The 21,494-nt window shown below is 42.1% G+C and overlaps 1 protein-coding gene across 5 annotated transcripts in view; it reads left to right on the top strand.

Moving 5' to 3' along the window:
* P4HA2 (prolyl 4-hydroxylase subunit alpha 2) overlaps positions 1 to 21,494 on the top strand; it is a 157,652-nt gene that overhangs the window by 37,910 nt on the left and 98,248 nt on the right. For all 5 annotated transcript variants that reach the window (XM_089694059.1, XM_089694058.1, XM_089694061.1 and 2 more), the window contains exon 2: positions 12,570 to 12,676. In XM_089694059.1, coding sequence (XP_089550185.1) covers positions 12,595 to 12,676 — 82 coding nt within the window. In that variant the 5' untranslated portion in view covers positions 12,570 to 12,594. The remainder of the gene's footprint in view (positions 1 to 12,569; positions 12,677 to 21,494) is intronic.

The raw sequence follows: 21,494 nt of genomic DNA, 5'->3' as shown, positions 1-21,494 counted from the left end.
GCATACATCTGTCCTGCAGGGCCGTTACGGCCTGCGTCAAATTAGCTAGGTGCCTGCAAATTTCCTCTAGCGGGGAGGGCCCTCCTCTAGGCTCAGTCATGGCCTTCTGGTACTGTAAGGGACCGCCCGGCGGTACCACTAGCACTCCACTGATCGATCGTTCCCAGCGTACGGAGTCTAAGTCCCAGAGTACTTGTTCACCAGAGCCCCTGATGGTGGGGATGGACTTGGAGTACCCCGGGACCAGGTCGTGACTACTGAGGACACCCGTCAGTGGTAGGGGTATTCGCCAGGGGCTCCCACGGGAGAGAGCCAGGTGTGAGGAGGTCTGGAGACCCCGTTGAGAGGGATGGATGGATGGATGGCTGAGCAAGTGCAAGGTCATACAAGCCGGGTCGGTAACTATGGGGACGGTGCGGTACAGAGCAGCGGGCAAAGAATAGTCGGGTCACACGCCAGGTCAGCAACAGCAGGTCAAATCCAATAGGGGGCATTCAGGAGAGAGGTCAGGCAAGCAAGGGTCAAGAACAGGAGAAAGCAGCAAGGTCAGGGCACAATCCGGGTCAATAACTTACTTTAAACAGGTTCACAGGTACACAGGATTCAAGAGACCAGAAGGCACTGAATGACAGCTCAGGGCTGTTTAAATATCCCGCCCTGCACTGTCATTGGTGCCAGGCGCGCGCCCGCGGTTCCTACTGCGCATGCGCGAACTTGATTGCCGCGGTCGGCCAGGTCCCGGCGCCCGCGTCCCTGCACAGGGCGGTGCACTGCGCCTGCGCCGAGCCCAGCGCCGCGGCGATCCCCGACACACATACTAGGATCCAATTAACCTAACAGCATGTCTTTGGAGTGTGGAAGGAAACCGGAGTAAACCCACGCAGGCACAGGGAGAACATGCCATCTCCAGGCAGGTGGTGCCATTGTTTGTGTTCGATCCAACGACCCTAGTACTACCATCTCTTTATATATATATATATATATATATATATATATATATATATATATATATATATATGATATACCATATACATATGTTGTAATCCTTGATATCTGATCTCTATAACAATTTGAGGACTTATTTTGAGGTGCAATATATGGGGGGAGGGGGGATTTCATTTTTCCCTTTTTTGCTCCTTTTTTGAAAAATTCTTGAAATACAGGCAGTGTGTTTTTAACCTCTCTCCTTAGGTTTTTTTGTAAAGTTTAGGGGTTGTTTTCAAAATGTACATTTTTTTTATGACCATTTCACCTAACTATAAGAGTAGGTAATCTGTTTCTTGTGGCTTTGGTGCGTGAGTATGCGCACCCCCGGTCATGTTAGAAATAATTGTACATGCCAGTAGTGGAAACTTTTAATAAGTTACTGATACAGCAGACATCTTAGTTTAATACAGTTAGGAACCAGCGCTTAGACATTTTTATACAGCAAGATGTCATGTTTAGTATCTCCATAAGTGTTAACCAGCGAAAAATATATGAAAGGGGTATTTAATACATTATTGTCATTAGATTTAAAACATTATATCCATTAGATTAGTAACAGCAGTTTATAGTTTTGTACAGGAACAGGTTTTGCTGGTCAGTAAAAGGAAACATATTGTTTGCTGGCTAATTCTATTCTCTAGCTATCTACAATAATAAAATAGGTCATATTCTAGAGTGCTCATTTTTTCCTATTACTTCAGATGGGAAAAGTTAGTAACTGACTTTTCCAAGCATAACGTGAAGTTTATTGTGGTTGAGTCCTGGATACATCTGTACAGATTGTTGTGTTACTTGCTGACCGAGTATATGAACCTGGAGTATACTCAGTGTATTTTAAGATTTATATGAAGACTTGGCCAGACTCCTAGTTACTCATCTGCTGTGCAGGATTATTTGTTCTGACAGGTTATTGTGAAACCTGATTGAAAAAGAATATGTACCCCTGGGGGCAAAGGATGTTCCATGCTGCATTGCTTCTCTGTGTGACCAGCTGTAGACAGGGCTAGTAGGAGATAAACACAATGAATAGCTGAATAAAGGAGGACAATTGTTTTTTTCTCTTCTGTTCTATCAACAAGGAAGGATTCAACTCCGAATTAAGCAATGATCTAAATTTGAGTATAATGGCAAAAATGTGCTTACCTGTTTAACTATAGAAAGGGAACAAAAGTAAGAGTATAGACTTTATTACATAGATTATTACTAGATTACATTGAATATTAATGCAAATAACCGAACTAAATTATGTGTGTTTCAATATGTAACACTTGAAGATAATGGCAAGAAGTTAAGAAGTTGTTCAGCCAAAATGTTTGCAAATGCTATGTGAACAGGATGGGCTAGATGAGTATGTCCAATGTTCTCAACAGTTAAAAAAACAAAAAAACAAAACATGCTTTTCAACAGTGGTGTGCAGAAGGAACTCTCTGAATGCAGAGCACACTGACCATTGGAGAGAATGGGCTATAAAAGCAGTTGACTACACTGGATTCTGTTCCCAACCAACTGAGGACAAGAACATTAGGCTACAGTAAACAATGGGTCCTGAAATTTTCTCTTTGGATCAGTCTCCATTTCAGCTGCCATTATTACTAGCTGTGATTGACAGCAGGAGCCAATGGGAAACGAGAGAGCTAAGAGAGACTCTGCTCTCGTGCACATCACTAAATCAAGATAGGGTTCAAGTATATCTTTAAGGGGGGGCTGTGTAGGGGGAATTTGCATGCAGAAGGTTTTTTACCATACTGCATAGAATAGAATAAGGTAAAAAAAAAAAAAAATCTTCTGCCTTTACAACCACTTTAGCCAAGGCATGTCCTTTAATTTGACTATGTGAAGTTGCTTCATAGTGTAATTTTACAATTGAATACTATATATTCACCCTGTAAAACTTTTTTTTTTTGTTTTATGCATGGGCCTCATGGTGATAGTGATCTATTTATTTATTTATTGTTGGCTTTGTTTTGCTATTAATCAATTCAGTATTAAATAATTGCATCTAATAGATGTATAGTTTTTAAAGTTTTCATTGCTGAAAATATTCTTTTGGCTTGTCACGTCACTACACAATCAGATGTTATTAACTTGGACTGACACGGCATTCTGGGAGTGACATGCTTACCTGGTGAACTTCTGCAGACAGCATTCTGTCACAGGTTCAGACAAGTCTCGTGTAATTTATATGCTGTAATATTATTAAGATGAGGCAAAATTCAAGTATAAACCATTGCAGAACTTTTTTTTTTTCCTGACATTTTTGGTGTATTAATCATTTTACTTTTTAATTTTCTGTTTTTGTCTGTCGGCAATATTGAATGAAGCCCATGCCTTTTTCTTATGTGACTCCTGATCACTTAGGATGAATGGTGGAGTTGGGCTTTACTGTATTGCTTAGTTGATATTCTTACTTTAGGTGAATAGGCTCTTTTTGCTGGCTAATGCAATTGGAGTGCTCTTGTTCTGACCTTGTTCTGACCTATCTAGTTTCAGAGTAAGCCCTACTAAATGCTTTAAAGAAAAGGCCTCCTAAAGAGACTAAAAACCACTGGGCAAGACCAATGAGGAATGAATAAACCTATATTTAGACTAGTATTTTATTTTTAAAAGTAATTCAATATACATTGTATGAATTAAATATTTTGTAAACTGAGAAGCGCTGTGCATGCATGGGTAAACACCAATACAGAAGTCATTGGCATTTACCAAGCACATCCGTGTGCTTCCTTTCACTTGCATTGGTCGTTGTATGTGGCATGTGCGGCTCCCTCGGTGCCTGAAAATAGCAGGGATTTTACACCTGATCACACAGGAGCTGGCAAGCGTTCATGTACATAAGGCTAATCCACCAAAGCATTTAATGGGGGATGCATTAGCATAGATTACCTTCAGGTCTGGTTCATACCACAGTTTTTGCATTCTGGATGTGTTTTTGCAGTCACGTTTTTGATGCATTCCATTCCTTTTTTTTTTTGTCCCCCCCCTCCTTTTTTTTTTTTTTTTTTTTTTTTCCTTCATCTTAATTGTGGACATGTGCATTCCATTGTGGTTTTGATGTATTTTACAAGATGAGTTCAGCACAGAAAAAAGGTCTATTTTTGTTGACTGCACTGGAATACACTACATTGGTATGGACTAGGGCCTCTGGAATCCATGTTAAACACTTCCCATGAGATTTTAATGCAGAATAAAAAAAAAAGCACTGGACTGCATTTCAACCAGCCCTTGAAAGCTGCATGTTCGAATGATCAGAGAACCCTGAGGCAGGTAAAGTTATTTGCAAATCTTGGATTTCCCTATAAATGTTGAGTCTGGCTCCACTTCTATGCTTCCCTTTTTGTCATTGAGGCCAACCATTATATTAATGAACCAGTAAAGAGGCTCAGCAGTAAGTAGAAGTAAGCAAAGCTTAAAGTATAAATATTGGCAAAATGTTAACAAATTACTTGTGTTTCAGTCTGTCTCTTGCAATAATACAGCCGTTTTCTTTTTCTGAGCTCCTTGTAAGATTGTCTTTAAATGTCTTTGACCTATTATTTATCCATTCTTTTAACAAGGTGGCAGCACTGATCTACAGTGAAATGGTACAGCAGTGTTTTCATCCTGTACACGGGGTAGTTTACATAGACATGTCATTTTAAGATGAATTTAAATAGCAAGCAAATCAAGTTAAAGTGGTAGTTAACTCTTGCAAGAAAAAAAATTGTGGACCCCCCCCCCCGGTAGTTCAAGCCATAATCTGCTAGTATGCATAGCATTATGGCAGACTTGCCTTAAAACGAAGCCCTCCAGCAGTGTGCTGTGACCGCTAATAGGGCTTCCAACTTCACTTGGTCTTCTTTCCAGGTTGGTTAAATGGCCGAGTCATAATGCTGTGTTGGGCTCTGGCTGGTTGAATGGCCGAGTCATAATGCCGTCACTCCCAAACATGCACACAGGAGTAACGGCCGCGCCACAGCACTGAATTAATGGCATGCTCAATGTGCTGTCAATTTTGTGCGAGTGACGCCATCAGCTGCTTCCAGTGTGAATATCTCCTAAACACTTCAGGGTTAGGTGACATTCAGTGTACCTAAAGGTAAGTTTTACTATAGGCTTACTTGTAGGTACAAATCAAAAAGCGGAGATCAGTATCGCTTTAAGCCCAAATTTCAACTAACACTTTTTTCTTTTGAGTAGCTACAGCAATTTCTTTTCTATTTTGATATAAATAGAAGCTGTCCATTATAAGAACCAGCAAGTTTTTTTATGGTTTCTCCCAATCAAGTTACTGCTTTTTTTTTTTTTTTTTTTTTTTTTTTTTTTTTTTGAAGCAAAGCTTGGCCTGTCAATTTACTATATTTTTTCACTTTGTCATCAGCATTAAAGCGTAACTCCACTTTTACTGAGAAAAAAATTCTCTCTCTGGGTTATCTATGCACATTGCAGACATTTTATCACACTTTGTTGTAGATTCCCGCCTTTTGTTATTCTAAAGAAAGAGATGGATGTTTGTCTGTGTCCATGTCCAACATGAATGGGAGTGGTTCCTAATTATCAAACAGCTGCTGCACCTGCAAGGCTTTAATGAAGAAAGTGGCAGGGTCTGCATCCCTTTAGATGGGATTTCCCTTAAGGAGTAACTCAACAAAAATTGGAATTTTTTTGCAGGGGATGGCTGAAATCTAACTTTTATCTTAGTGCAGAAAATCGGTGAGTTAATCACACAATCCGTAAATGTTGCTGGGGGTCGCTCTGTACACATTTTGTGTATAGAACCCCTCCAGGTAGCCATATTGCATTTCACAGAAAATTAAAGTGCTGCTGATCATAAGGATAGGTAATGTTAATGTCGCAATTGTATACGCTCTATTATTTTTATTTATTTATTTATTTATTTCCATGAAAGTGGAGTTACCCTTTAAGGACTTGAGAACCGTAAAACCTATTTAAAAAATGCTAAAAACAAATAAATATGGGTTTACAGTCCATATTTGGATTGTATAATATGCTGCATGCTTGTAAACATTTGTTCTAACATTTTTTTAACAGTTGCGTTTATTGAAATGGTTAAAAAAAATATAAATAATCCAAGGTACATGAAACCAATCAAGCATTTAGTATACAGTAAATAAGCAGCATACACTAGTGTTCCAAAACTGAGAATCCTACAGTATCAACCTGTTGACCTGAGCAGACTCCGTTATCGCATACATATTATGGTCTAGATGTTAACAACCCGCCAAAGAAAAAAGATGAGAAGAAAATTAAAAAAAAAACATGGAAAGAGAAAATAGGAGTGGGAAGAGTAAGATAGGGAAGGGGAAAAAAAGGGGGAGGGGGGAAAAGGTAGATAATACAGTTAGTAACGAATCGTTTAGTTATTGCAAATTTGTCACAACAGTGGTCTGGAAACACGATATCTTATGTCGTAAAGGCCCTGTGCCTCCACCCACCCAGCCCAGATTTGATCAAATTTAACTGGACAGTTGCGACTCATATATGTACGTTTATACAGAGGGAGCGCACAATTGATTGCTGCCCTCCAACCCGAGACCATGGGCAGGGTAGGCAGCTTCCATCTCAACAAAATGTATCTTCTAGCGTAATATAGAGAAAAAGACGAACAGTTTGCTATGCTTAGATGCCTCTACGAGGTCAGTAAGGTAAAGCAACATTATCAGCTAATCCATGGGAACAGATAGGTTACCAACAGCATTAATCATGTCTAAAACCCCGGTACAAAAAGGACATCGCTTCATACAATCCCAAAACATATGGTTAAACGTACCCACTGTCATCACAACAGGGACATGTTGCCAACCTACCAGGATAGATCACAGCCAGTCGTTGCAGGGTGTAATATACTCCCAATCATCCTCCATAAGGGATGGATGGTCTGCGTGCCATTTACTGTACAGCGACTGCATTCTAGGGGTGGTTAGGGGTAATAGCAGGGAGTGGAAAGAGTATAAGGGCTTAGCAAAGTCCTCCTCTATCAACAAGCTTTCCAAAGGGTCAGTCTGTATGACAGGGGAAGAAGGGAATTGGGCGGCAACAGCGTGTCGCATTTGAAGAAACCGGAAAAACATCCAGTTGGGTAAACCATGGTTGTGTTTGAGTTCGTTGAAGGAGAGCAAGACACCACGAGGCATAATGTGTCTCAAAATTTTTATACCGTATCGAGCCCTCACCAGAGGATCCAGTATCGTGTGCAGATGGGGGAGTGTAGGGTTACCCCAGAGCAGCATGTAAGGGGAGTAGGTGTTGATTACACTATACTGGACCCTAGCCTGTCTCCATACCTTCAGGGTCATCTGCATGGAAGTAGTGATGGCCGGGTTGGACTTTGGATCCCTAGAAACCAGGTTACTAAGTTCTGCATAAGAGCCCAATACAGCCGCCTCCATGACCACCGTTTTTTTTTTTTTTTTTTTTAAAAGATTTACTCGGCCAATGGTACTGATAGGAATGGAAGACCAGGCATTACATTTAGTCTGCAGTTGTAGAAGAGGATGAAGATTATCTGAAAGATATTTAGTCAGGTCACGCTGAACCATCACACCCAAGTTTTAAAATTTGGAGACTGATGCAATAGGGGCAAATTAAATGACAAGCAAAAGTCCCAGGGCAAGAGGAAAGAGAATTGACTTTTTATTCCAATTTATTCCAGAGTAACGACCAAAAAGATTGATAATGTCAAGTGCTGCTTTGAGAGATGAATCACAGTCCTTCAGATAAAAAAGTGTGTCGTCTGCATTACAGGGAAACCTTATCCTCCCAGTCACCCACAGGAATCCCCCGCAAGGTCCATGAAGAGTGGATCAGGCAAGCCAAGGGCTCAATCGCCAGGGCACACAGGCCCGGCAAAAGTGGGCAACCCTGCCGAGTGCCCCTGTGGAAAGTGAAAGGAGGAGAGAGGCTATTGTTAGTATGGGGCACTGTACAGGCACCTGACCCATGAAATGAAATTGGGGCCAAATCTGAAGCATCTCAGAGCCTTCCACAGATATTCCCACTCGACCAAATCGAAGGCCTTTTCAGCGTCCAGGGACAGCACCACACCAGAGTTGTCGCTGTCCCGAGCCATAGAGATATCGGTGAATAGTCTCTGTATATTGATGTCAGTGCCTTTACCTGGCATAAAGCCGTTTGATCATTGTGTACTAACGTAGAGATAACCGAGTACAACCTCCCAGCAAGCACTTTAGAGAGTATTTTCGCATCAGTGTTCAACAAGGAAATTGGACGGTAAAAGGAACAGTGTGACGGATCCTTCCAAGGCTTTAAACTCACCACAACCACCACTTGGAGCATAGACGAGGGCAAGGTTCCCGTCACAAGTAAAGCATTAAAAAGGGTTTGGAAGCGGGGGGGGGGGGCAGTTGTTCAATATATGTATTAAAAAATTCTATTGGAATGCTATTGTGCCAGATTGGAGAGTGTCACAGGTCCTGTGGTGTACAGGTAGCTTTAGAGGAATATAAATTTGCATAGTAGTCAGCAAAACGCTGGTTAATTAAGACTGGATCAAGGATCCTGGAACCATCCTCAGCCTGTATAAAGGCAACATTAGTCATGGCAGTTTTTTTCCCCAGGGGCATTTGAAATACTCAAGCGGAGGAGAAGTGGGGCGTGGTCAGATGTTCCCCTAGGAAGGATTGAAATCTCTTGGACCCTCGCTCAGAGTGGAGGTGTAACATAGAAAAGATCAATTCTAGACATTGTCCTATGTGGTGCCGAGTGGCAGGTAAAGGCCCTAGTCTTAGGATTTTTCCAGCACCACACGTGCATGAACTGGTAAAGCCCCACCCACCTGGTCAGATCTGACTCACCACTGGCTTCAGGATAAAGTTTGTCAACACCAAGGTCAGGAGTGAGGTTAAAATCGCCAGCAAGGAGAATATGGGATGTGGGATATGAGGCCAAGAGCGGGGCCAAAGCAGCCAATGAGCACACAGAAGCAGGAGGCGGAAGATAAAGGCCAACAATTACCATTTCAAAACAGTTAATCGTCGCATGTATAAAAACGTGCTTGCCTTCGAGATCCACCCTGAGATGGAGGAGAGTGAAAGGCAGTGATTATGAATAAGGACGCTAACTCCTCGGGCATATGAAGAATACGTTGCCTAGTACTCTATAGCCCAGCAGATGGGTCTCTTGCAAAATACAAATGTGTGGGTTATAGGATTTGAGAAATTAGAAGACCAAGGAATGCTTCACAGGGAAGTTGAAGCCCTGCACATTCCAGGAGATATAGTTCAGATCAGGGGGAGCCATGATATAGGTGTTCTAAAACCGATTTACTACCACTCATGCCGATCTGATAAGAAAATGTAAGATATGCAGCAGAAAAACCTGTATATCAGCTTGATACCATACAAAAACAGGAACACTTAAGATAGCATGCAACATAGAAAAAAAACCTACAAACTCCCAAGAACCATAAACGAACCCCCCGCCCCCAAAACCGGGAGAGTCATACTTCCCTGAACAAAATCGGGCAAAAAGCCATAGGGATGTCCATGGAGCGAGTATATAAAGCAAGTCTGTAGAGCTCACATGCCATAGAGATGCTGCCTCATATCAAAAGTGGCAGGTCACTCGGCTATAGCAGAGGATACTAGCCTAAATTATAACTGAGAAACAGAGAATATGGGAGTCCCTATTCAGAGGAGGGACTGGGAACAAAGGCAACAGTTGGAATCGACTGGAGCAATCTTCCAGTGGGGAATCAAGATCAGCGGGTAGGGTTTCCAGCCATGAAGTTACCTCCTCAGGCACAGTAAAGAAACGTGGTTTCTCCATCTTCAAATCTGTGCTTAGCAGGGAACAGCATGACTAGGGTAAGGTCTTCTTCTCGCAGTTGGGCCTTGACTGCATCAAAGGAGTGATGCTGCCATTGGGTTTCTACCAAGTAATCGGGAAACAATGTCCGCTTATGATTTTCGTAGCGCAGTTCCCCATGGGCCCTGGCTGCTCTCAATGCCAGATCCCGATCACGGTAATTGAGCAGCTTAAAAATGAAGGTGCAGGGCGGTGAGCCAGGTGGGCCCCGGGCTGCTGGCATCCGGTGGGCCCTCTTGACCACAAAAAAGCTAGAGAAGGTGGCTCGAGGCAACAAGAAGCGGAGAAGGTTCTCAGTATATCGAGGCGGATCCTCACCCTCTGCCCCTTCAGAAGACCAACCACGTGGAGGTTATTGCACCTACTGCGGTTTCCGCATCCTCTGCTCTGGTCTCAATGTATTTGACTTTGACCCGCATTGTATGCATCTCAGCCAAGTCGCTGCAGATGGTGTCTTCTGCGTCACTGACCCTTTCCTCGACCGCTGTCACTCCGGAATGCATCAAGATCTCTCCGGAACAGCCCTATGTCAGTCTAAAGATGTTCCATGGTGAGTACCGTTCGACAATTGGTAATAGCCGTCATGAGAGAATTTAAGTCCACGGGTGCGGCAGGTGGGTTGAGCTCTTGTGAGGTGGGTGCGACCATAGTTGTTACCCCTTTTAGCCCCTGTGGACCGATTGGTTTTAGCAGTTTGTGTAGTTTCGGATCTTCTGCCAGCGGCCAAAGGCTTGTCTCTAGTCATCCCCAGGCCTCATGCGCACCGACAGAAGGTTGTGCTTACTATAATAATTGGCTCTCCATACGGGAATTCGGCCCACATGGCCTTCACAGGTGACTGAATAAGTGTAAATTAAACTGTGCATATGTAGGAGACAAACGACTCTTCCTGTGGTACTCACAAGTGGCTGTCACCCCAGGTGTGGGCCTTGGACACAACTGATGATCTTCACGAAGGCCGGAGGCCCAGGCCTCATAGGAGATGGATAGCACCGAGGCTCCAATGCAGAGCCAAGCAGTTCCCCCCTGTTGATCCACTCAATGGCTGCTGTGGGGGCTGAGGGTGTGCAGGCTCCAGTAGGAGCTTAGCCCCGGTTGAGAAGCAGGTAGGGTGTAGTAGCCGACAGTATTCAGGCTGCAGTAGATTGCAGGTAACCAGAGTTTCGGGGGGAGTGTAAATAGCCCGGATTCTCCCCCCCCTCAGGCAGCAGCAATCTCCGGGAGGTCCCCTGGTGTGGTGGGAGCTGTGCCACCCCGGGATGGACACTCGGTCTTCACTGGTACGTAGGCTTCAGCAGACCGTGGGCTTCCGGAGCTTAGAAGGGGGTCAAGCGACTTCTAAGATCTTGCCCCAGGCAGTGGGCTTACCGTGCAGTGTCTCAGGAGTCAGGGCTGCGGCACCCTGGGTGGGTCTAGTCCTGGTCCACACAGGTTGCCGTAGGCTTCTATAGGCTGCGGATTTCGGGTACTTCGGAGGGGGGTCAGACTGACACTGCTCCCCCTCCTCAGGCAGCGGGCACAGTCAGCAGGGCCCCCGATACAGGTAATGAGAGTGCTGCCCCCAGGATGGCAACAGATGAGGTTTTGAAGCGGCAGAGTTCTCAACTATGCAGCTGCTCCGATCGCCATCTTGGACCCCCCCCCTTGTGCTCACATTTACATGTGGACATAGACTCTATTGGCGGCTGCTGCTCAGGGCCAGCATTGCATAGCCAGCAGCGTTGGTGATTACATGTTATTACTGCTTACATCTCCCACTAAAGGAGTCATTTATGCTGTGGAGGAGATGCAAGCAAAGAAGGACCTTGGCCTTCAGTCTTTCAAAATCTGTGCACGCGCTGCTGCCACATGAATGATTTATTAGGTTGGATATGTAAATATCAGTTGTTGATATTTACATGTGGGTCTTGAATAGTGGCTAATCGGTCCATTTACATTGCACGCATATAAACATTTGCACAAATGTTAAATGCATACGGATAACTTTTTACATAGGATCTTTCCAATAGGACACAGCAGAAAGAAAACTTGACAAGGATTTGAACCTTTCCCTAATATATTAAGAAAAGGTTTGAGCTTTACATAATAGTTTAACATTTCCATTCATCTTGACATACCGACTGTTCTGACATGTAGCTCATACTGAAGGTAACCATTGGTTATGTATTTTTTGCTTTATGCTTGGTTTCTAGCTTGCTATGTTTGTGACTTGTGTGATTTACCTGTTTATTATTGCTAGAGCATCAATTTTACAGATGGCTTGCACCCACCTACAAAATGTATAAATAATGCTTGCCTTTCTTCTTTCTCTTCCTTTCTTATTTTCATTCATACCTTTTCTATTTTATCCCCTGTTGCGACCATCTTTGGGTGTTTTTGGGCAAATGCTACAAGTACATGCATGTCCTCTTTAAACTAAGCATAAGACAAAAGGTTTGGAGGCAAACATTCCATTGAATGAATGGCTGAGTTATGTTCTGGAATTGACTACAAAGAAAAAGGATATAATGCAATAAGTGCTGCATTAGATCCCATATTTCCTTTTCAAAGTATAGAAAGACATATGTTCCTAATAGTAATGTATAATGCCAAACTCTGATGTCTATTAAAAGTATAAAACTAACCACTGGAGCCAATTAGCGTAAAACATCCGTGTCTATATACACTATCATCAGGTATCCATATGTATGTGTATCTAAGTGGTTTGTCTTTGATGTCTGGATTGTATGAGTAATTTATTGTACTTGCTTAATTTTTAGACTGACTGAATTTTCCTAAGGAAAGATGAAGTACCTTGGCATCTGTCTGCTTCTTGCTGATCTCTTCTGCCAATGGCTTGTTCGAGCAGAGTTTTTCACATCTATTGGTAAGTCATTATTTATGTACCACAGTAAGTGGTAGTCACCAGGAACACGTGATGAGCAACTCCTAACGTTCTTATTTGTTTTTCTCCAGGTGGTATTTAACACTTTTAATGAGCCAGTTCCATTGATATTTTATTTATAGATGGAGCCTAGTAGATTGCATTATTCTCTGGCACTTTGCATGTCCTGGATACTCCAACAATGAGATCTCTCTGCTATAATGCTCAGCTTTGTTCCATTTTTACCTGGTCCCTTCAGTTCGCCTATGACCTGTTGTATTCTACATCAATGGTTATCAAACCTATTGAAAATGGGACACGGTAACTTCTTTAGAAATCTTCCATGCCCCAACAGTAAAGAAAAAAAATGGTTTCAAATGAACAATTCAAATAGAGAAGGGGAACTCGCTTATAGTGGACACAGAGGAGGTGAAGACCCAGGATTTAAAACACAAAGATCACACCAATAGAGTTCTTACTTCTCCAGCATCTGACAATGATGAAGTATTAATACAGAAGTATTTATTTTGGGTGGACTAGCCCTTTAAAGTATCTAGTAGTTCATGTGTGCATGGAGTTTTTTTTCGATATTCTGCTTACATAGGTTTCTCTCAGGTGTTTTTGTTTCTTGCCTCAATTTAAAGACCACACTGGGAATTTAATGATTGCGTTTTGACCAAGTAAGCCCTACTGTATGACTATGGTAGACCCTTCACATAAGCTTTTCAGCTTGTAAAAGCACAGGGTGTACAGCAGACTTTGAGAAAGACTTTACAAAGCTTTCCACAAGCTTGTTGAAAAGGGTTATGGCATATTGAAGGTGAACCTTTTCTTTTTCGGACCATTCTGTGTAAACCCTAGAGTGCGTGAAAATCTCAGTAGATCAGCAGTTTTTGAAATACTTACACTAGTCCATCTGGCACCATGCCACGTTCAAAGTTACTTAAATCCCCTTTCTTCCTTATTCTGATGCTTGGTCTGAACTTCAAGTCATCTTCACCAAGTCTAGCTGCCTAAATGCAGTTGCTGCAGTGGGACTGATTAGCAATTGCTGTTACTGAACAAGTGTACCTAAAAAGGTGGCTGGTGAGTGTATATAGTAAAGAGAGTACTGACCCCACTTTAACCACTTACCCTCCTGAGTATTTACCCCCCTTCCTGACCAGGCCATTTTTTGTGTTACTGCGCTGCGTCACTTTAACTGATGATTGCACGGTCATGCAATGTTGTACCCAAATTAAATTTATGTCCTTTTTTTCCCCACAAATTGAGCTTTCTTTCAGTGGTATTTGATCGCCTGTGTGGTTTTTATTTTTTACACTAAAAGAAAAAAATTTAAAAAGAGACAGTTTTGAGAAAATAAACAATATTTTTGACTTTTTGCTAGTAAACAGGTCCAGTAAAAAAATAAATCAAATTTCGTCAAATTTAGGCCGAAATGTATTCTGCTACATGTCTTTGCTAAAAAAAAAATCCCAATATGTGTAAATTAATTGGTTTACGTGACATTTATAGCATTTACAAATGGCAGTATATATACTGGGATTTTCTATTTTGATTAGTAATGGTGGCGATCAGCGACTTATAGCGGGACTGTGGAGGGCATTCTGACACTGGGGGGAACTGACTTGGTGTCACTGACAACTCCAGTGACTCCAATACAGTGATCAGGGCTAATAAAAAGCACTGACACTGTACTAATGGCACTGGGCAGGAAGGGGTTAACATGAGGGGTGATCAAAGGGTTAACTGTGTGCTGTTTTACTTGTGTCTGTGTCCGTGTGCATCACTGTAAGCACACCACTTTCGATGGCTGTGCTGTGCACAGCCATCCAAAGCAGTGCGCACGAGCTGACTGTATTATTATTATTTATTATTATTATACAGGGTTTATATAGCGTCAGCAGTTTATGCAGCGCTTTACAATATAAGGGAGACAGTACAATTACAATACTTTCAGTACAGAAGGAATGTGAGGGCCCTGCTCGTGGAGTTTACAATCTGTGTAGAGAACTGTTTTGTTTACAAACAGTTCTCCTCCCCGATGGAGATGCTCAGCTCAGCTAGTATATGAACGGCATTTTGCGCAACCGTGCCGCCCTGTAGCAGTATTTATGCTAGAGGGCGGTCGGGAAGCAGTTAAAAAAGCTGTTAGTAAGTTTCAGTATGCTTCAGCAGCACTTGAAGCTTGCTAGCAGTTTGTTTATAGTGACAGGCAATACTTCTTTCAACTGCTTCCTGCCTGACCTAATGACAAATGACAGCCAGGTGTGACATTCGCCGCTCTGGGTGGACATCATATGGCATCCTCCTCAGAATGTGCCTAGCACTGTCCCACGGGCCACGCTGCGGCGTGATGTGTTACCCGCTGTGTCCACTGAACACAGCTGATGACACATCACTGTACCGGGCCGCTGCCAGTACCATGAGATTGCTGTGACCAATCACAACAAATAACATGACAATTGTACACAATTGATGGCTTTCATTCATGCCATGCATTGTGCACTGGTGTTGCTTGCTGTGATTGGTCACAGTGATCACATGATAAAAAGAGGACCAATCACAGCCCATCTGTACCATGTGATTAGCTGTGGCCAGTCTCTGCTAATCACAACTACACACACTGAATGAATCAATTTAATTCAGTAAAAAATGGTTGTTTATAACAGTAATATTCACTGTTACAAGTGATCATAATGTGAAAAAGAAAATATCCTAATCCCCTCCCTTGAATAGTATACACCCTGTTCCAAACTATTATGCAAATTATATTTTTCTCATTTACCTAAATAATTGATGTAAATAACAGTCAGCATAATTCTCATGTTATCAACTATTAAGAGTACAATTCACATTTTATTGAACAAACTTCCTAATGATAACAGTATTTTTTTAAACATAAAAAACTTACAATGCACTATTCCAAATTATTACGCACAGTAAGTTTCAAAACATTTTATAGGTTTTAAAGAACTGAAAATTGTCATTTGTTGTGTTTGCAGCATATTTACTGAAATCAAAAGCTATTTCAATCAAACTTTTAACAACATTTTAACTTTTTAAAACATTTTAACAGGTCACGTTACATTTTAACATAGGACCCCTTATTTGATAGCAGCTTCACAAGTCTTGCATCCATTGAACTTGTGAGTTTTTGGACAGTTTTTGCTTGAATTTGTTTGCAAGATATCAGAATAGCCTCCCAGAGCTGCTGTTTGGATGTATACTGCTTCCCACCCTCATAGATCTTTTGCTTGAGGATGCTCCAAAGGTTCTCAATAGGATTGAGGTCAGGGGAGGATGGAGGCCACACCATGGCTTTCTCTCCTTTTATCCCCATAGCAGCCATTGATGCAGATGTATTCTTTGCAGCATGAGGTGGTGCATTGTCATGCATGAAGATGATTTTATTATGGAAAGCATAGTTCTTCCTTCTGTACAAGGGAAGAAAGTGGTCAGTCATAAACTCCACATACTTTGCAGAGGTCATGTTTACACCTTCGGGACCCCTAACGGGGCCGACCAGCTCTGTTCCCATCATTCCGGCCTAAAACATGACTCCACCACCGCCTTGCTGACTTCGCAACCTTGTTGGAACAGGGTGGCTGTCCAACCATCCACTACTCCATCCATCTGGACCATCCAGGGTTGCACGGCACTCATCAGTGAACAGGACTGTTTGAAAATTAGTCTTCATGTATTTTTCTGCCCAATGCAGCCGTTTCTGCTTGTGAGCATTGGTTAGTGGTGGCCGATCACAAGGTTTATGCACAGTTGCAAGACTCTGGAGGACTCTACACCTTGACATCCGTGGGACTCCAGAGGCACCAGCAGCTTCAAATATCTGTTTGCTGCTATGTAATGGTATTTTAGCAGCTGCTCTCTTGATCCGATGCATGGATCTGGCAGAAATCTTCCTCAATGTGCCTTTATCTGCATGAACCCATCTGTGCTCTGAATCAGCCACAAATCTCTTAATAGTGCGATGATGACACTTACGTTTTCGTGAAATATCTAATGTTTTCATACCTCGTCCAAGGCATTGAACTATTTCTCTCTTTTCGGCAGCAGAGAGATCCTTTTTCTTCCCCATATTGCTTGAAAATGGTGCTCTGCTTAATAATGTGGAACACCGTCCTTTAGTAGTTTTTCCTTAAATTGGGCTCACCTGCCAATCTAATTATCACAGGTGTCCGAGATTGTTTTCAGTGATCAAAAGAGCCCTGACACACAATGCCATCCATGAGTTAAACTGAAAAACAAAATATTTCATCTTTGTGACACTTAAATAGAATTTGCATAATAATTTGGAACAGGGTATAATGTGACTATGATAACACTCTATTTGGTTACAGTATGTTAAAAAAAAAAGTGAAAAAGGGATACTTGTACTGTCCTGGTATTTTTGGGCCTCAAGAAATGAGTCAGTACAACAAAATTGATCAATTTTCAGATATATTCCATAGTTTGTGAACTCTATAACTTTCCTACAGACTAAATAATATACACTGATTTGGGTTATTTTTACCAAAGAAATGTAGAAGTATGCATTTTGACCTATATTTATGAAGATTATTTGTATAATTTTATAACAGAAACAAACAAAATGTGTGTTTTTTTTTTTTTTATTTAGCAAAAAAATTAAAAAAGCCAGTGACGATTAAATACCACAAAAAGCTCTATTTGTGTGAACAAAATGATAAAAATTTAATTTGGGTACAATGTTGCATGACCACACAATTGTCATTCAAAGTTAGTGCTGAAAGCTTGAAAATTAACCTGGGCAGGAAGGCGGTGAGAGTGCCCAATATCTAAGTGGTTAAGCTATGTTTAACTTTTTGTACTGGCATTGAAAAGTACTTTAAAGAGTTCAACAAAGCTGCTTTAGGGCCTGTATCAATGAGCTTTAGTGCGCTCCAAATGAGTTTTGCATTCCTATACTGTTCTGTGGTATTGCAAAATCTGCTTGGAGCAGGTCACGTCAGAAGGTCAGCAGCAGGTTAAATTGTACCAGTTTTATTTCGGAATGATCTCGGAGGCATCTAAAACTAATGTGAAACTGTTGATGTTCGCACAAACCCAAGACCCATCGAGATGGCCCGCCTGTGAAAACATACTGTACACTGTGTTCTTTATAATACTGAAGTCTGTATGTAAAGATCATAGTATGACAGATTGTAAACAGATTGTAAACTTTTTATTAGCTTTATGTATCTGAGTAAAACATATCATTTTCTATAAAGCCACAGTGGCAGAAGCAAAATCACATACTTCCCTATATTTGACTCAGCATTTCATTTTGATATAATAATTCTGTTTTGGGCAGAGGGGTTCCTCTTACAATATCCTGTCATCAGAACTCTCTTTGTTCCTGCAAGGCCAGTTATCAGCTCATTCTATACTGAAATGTATAAAGAGAGAAAACAATTCTCCTAAATACTCCAGGGCTAGACCAGTTAGAAATAAATATCATGGGGAGGGAAACCAGGCCAGATAAGTTGGTCTGAAGAGCCCCTGTCACTTTGCTCATTCATGGCAAAATGACATTGTCTTTATAATGCCCACTCCCTTAATACCGAATACAACCCTCTAAAGCTCCTCAACCGCTCCTTCTGTGGCATTAAAATAACATTGTGCTTCCAAGTATGATGGAGCATGTGACCTCCTCCCATGATGTAAGACTCAGGCCTAGCGAGGTGACATGGCAAAGTAATGATATTGCCTCCTCTAAGCTCCGACACCAGCCAGAGCTGGGTATTTTGATGGCGGCTGTAATGGAAGAGGAGGATGGGCTTTGGACATTGTGATAGGGCTTCCATAAAGTATTTATGCAGCTAAATCTTTTGTTTTTATTTGTTTTGAATATAGCAGGGAAGTTATAGTTCCTCTGTGACCAGAAGAGGAAGTGAGGAAAAATCAGCAGCATAGGCACTGTGACAAGAATTGAGGGTTAGTCTTCTCAACAAAACCAGCATCAAAAACCTGACAGAACTCTATTCCCAAAGGAAAGGGATAAGAAATGATCTTTTACAAATGCGTTACAATGATAAAACATATGCAATGGCTGCCCCATGTTAACAAAATGCTGCATTTAAAGTGTTACTAAACCCAGATTAGTAAAATCAGTCTGTATATGCAGTAATCAGGGGCGAACTGACAACTCATGGGGCCTTCGGGCAATAGGGGATCATGGGGCCCCTGTGTCCTTGCCCAAGCTCAAAAAAGCCTATGAAAAAGGTACCAGGGGCATCTCATGGGGCCCCCTACTGACCCTGGGCCCTCGGGCAGTGTCCAAGTTTCCAAATGGTCCGTCCGCCCCTGGCAGTAATACATGCTTGTTATGCTCACTGTGGAACCTAAGGGGTTAATCCTCATTGTAGAAAAAGGCTGTTTTATCCTGTCTTCTCTTATCCTCTCCTTCTTTTACTGTCCTCAATCCATCTGCTGAGAGTACAAAGCCCTAGGAGGCAATCTACATATGCTCAGTGTAGTGTTTATTGCTAGAGAGTTTTTCTTTATTTTTTGGGAAGGTGCGTGTGATCAGCACAGGGCCAATAAGCACTGTCCAGACAGAGGTCAGGGGTTCTGCATCCTCCTAGAGCAGATTGAAAACTCCTCCTACAAGCTGATGAGAAAAGGTATTTAGGAATTTCTATGTACTAAAATAATTCCATGTTATGTGTATGGAGGAGGAGTTATGTGAGTTACTGTGCGAGACCAGATATAGTGAATGCAGGGTCCTGGGTTTAGTAACACTTTAAATACATTTTGAAAAAATGCATGAAAAATACAAGAAAAACTACCTTGTTCCGCTGATGACATTTGACTTTGGGGGGGGGGTCATGGGGACCATCAGGATCCCAATCCTTGCAAGAAGACACTACAGCACTGTACAGGAGCACCCAGGAATGTGAAAGAAGACCCACCAACATTAACCTTGCCTAGAGGAATGTATTTTTTTTCTCCCAAATATTTTTTTTTCTATTCCTGCTTTATTTTCTATATTTGTATTTTTTGATGCAGCATTTAGAAGGGGGTTGGGACAGCCATATAAACAGACCTAGCTTTTTAATGTAGGTATTAGGCTCTGGTATTTGCCACTCTTATGTAGTCTGTTGGGAGTTTGGATACCATGTGTGGGTTAGGCAGTTGACAGGATAACAACTGTCAAACCTTATGTGATCTTTGACCCTTGGCTCTCAGGCCAGGTTCACATATAAGTGTTGTGGTATTATGTCTTATCGCAGTGCATGGCAACTAAACATGCACTTATTTTGAACGGCACCCCAAAACACTAAGCAGTGCACCTTCATTGCAGCGAACCACAACGCACAGATGCATTGAGTCAACAAAAATCAGGTCAGCTCAGGTGTGTTTTCTAGTTTCATTGTCTGTTGTGGTGCTTTGGCACTGTTTTGGAATGCATGGTTAGCTTTAAAGAGGTAGTAAACTCTGCTTTGTATCTTGTATGTACAGGTAAGCCTAGAATAATGATTGCCTATAGACACAGTGAATATCTCCTAAACTTTCACCATTTATGAGATATTTTTATGTGTAGTAGCCGGTGATGTCATGCCGTCCATTGAGAGAGCTGTGCTACCACCGTGACTCACGTGCCGTGACATCATTACAGGTTGGCCATTGAAACAGGAGCCCACGATCCTGGATGGAAGACTGGATGAAGATGGAATCCCTGTCAGCAGTGACAGTGTGCCACTGGAGAGATCTGTGTTTTAGGCAAGTCTGTCATAATATGCTAGTATGTGGTGCATACTATCATATTATGACATGAGTATGCAAGGGGACCAATTTGTTTATTTTTGTAATGTGCTTTACTACCAGTGACCAACCCATACATTGCTGGACTGGAAGGGTGATATCTCGGTCACTGCATTTTTTAGGGCCCGCAATTCCCTTAAATATAAAAGTAATCCTATTGGCTATGAAGCTGCTGGATTAACTTTACAGACGGCTGAATCCTGGATCTCTCCATATCTATTTACTCAGGGTAACATCATCTTTTATATTTTACCAAACAATTGAGTATTATATGTATATGCGTGTGTAGTGGGACACCTGCCTTCACACGCACGTGAACTTTATTTGCATCCCAGTCTTAATCCGTAGGGTTCAATATTGAGTCGGCCCACCCTTTGCAGCTACAACAGTTTCAACTCTTCTGGGAAGGCTGTCCACAAGGTTTAGGAGTGTGTCTATGGGAATGTTTGACCATTCTTCCAGAAGTGTATATGTGAGGTCAGGTGCTGATGTCGGATGAGAAGGCCTGGCTCGCAGTCTCTGCTCTAATTCAGCCCAAAGGTGTTTTGTTGGGTTGAGGTTCAGGCCAGTGAAGTTCTTCCACCCCAAACTCACTCATCCATGTCTTTATGGACCTTTCTTTGTGCATTGGTGTGCAGTTATGTTGGAACAGGAAGGGACCCTCCCCAAACTGTTCCCACAAATTTGTCCAAAATGACTTGGTATGCTGACGCCTTAAGTTTTCCCTTCAATGGGACTTGGGTGCCAAGCCCAACCCCTGAAAAACAACCCCACACCATAATCCCCCCCCCCCCCCCCCCAAACTTTACACTATGCAGTCAGGCAAGTACCGTTCTCCTGGCAACTGCCAAACCCACACATGTCCATTGGATTGCCAGAAAATGAAGCATGATTGGTTACTCCAGAGAACATGTCTTCACTGTTCTAGAGTCCAGTGGCAGTGTGCTTTACACCACTGCATCGACACTGCATTACACTTGGTGATGTAAATCTTGGATGCACTGTTGTGCTAATCCTGAAGACCACACAAAGTTTAGAG

The sequence above is a fragment of the Staurois parvus genome, unplaced genomic scaffold (genome assembly GCF_062004578.1).
Source record: "Staurois parvus isolate SC_StPar_1 unplaced genomic scaffold, SC_StPar_1.0 ptg000648l, whole genome shotgun sequence".
Classification (NCBI taxonomy): Eukaryota; Metazoa; Chordata; class Amphibia; order Anura; family Ranidae; genus Staurois; species Staurois parvus.
Note: the sequence above shows the minus strand (reverse complement) of the source record. Positions and strands in the feature narration are given on the sequence as shown.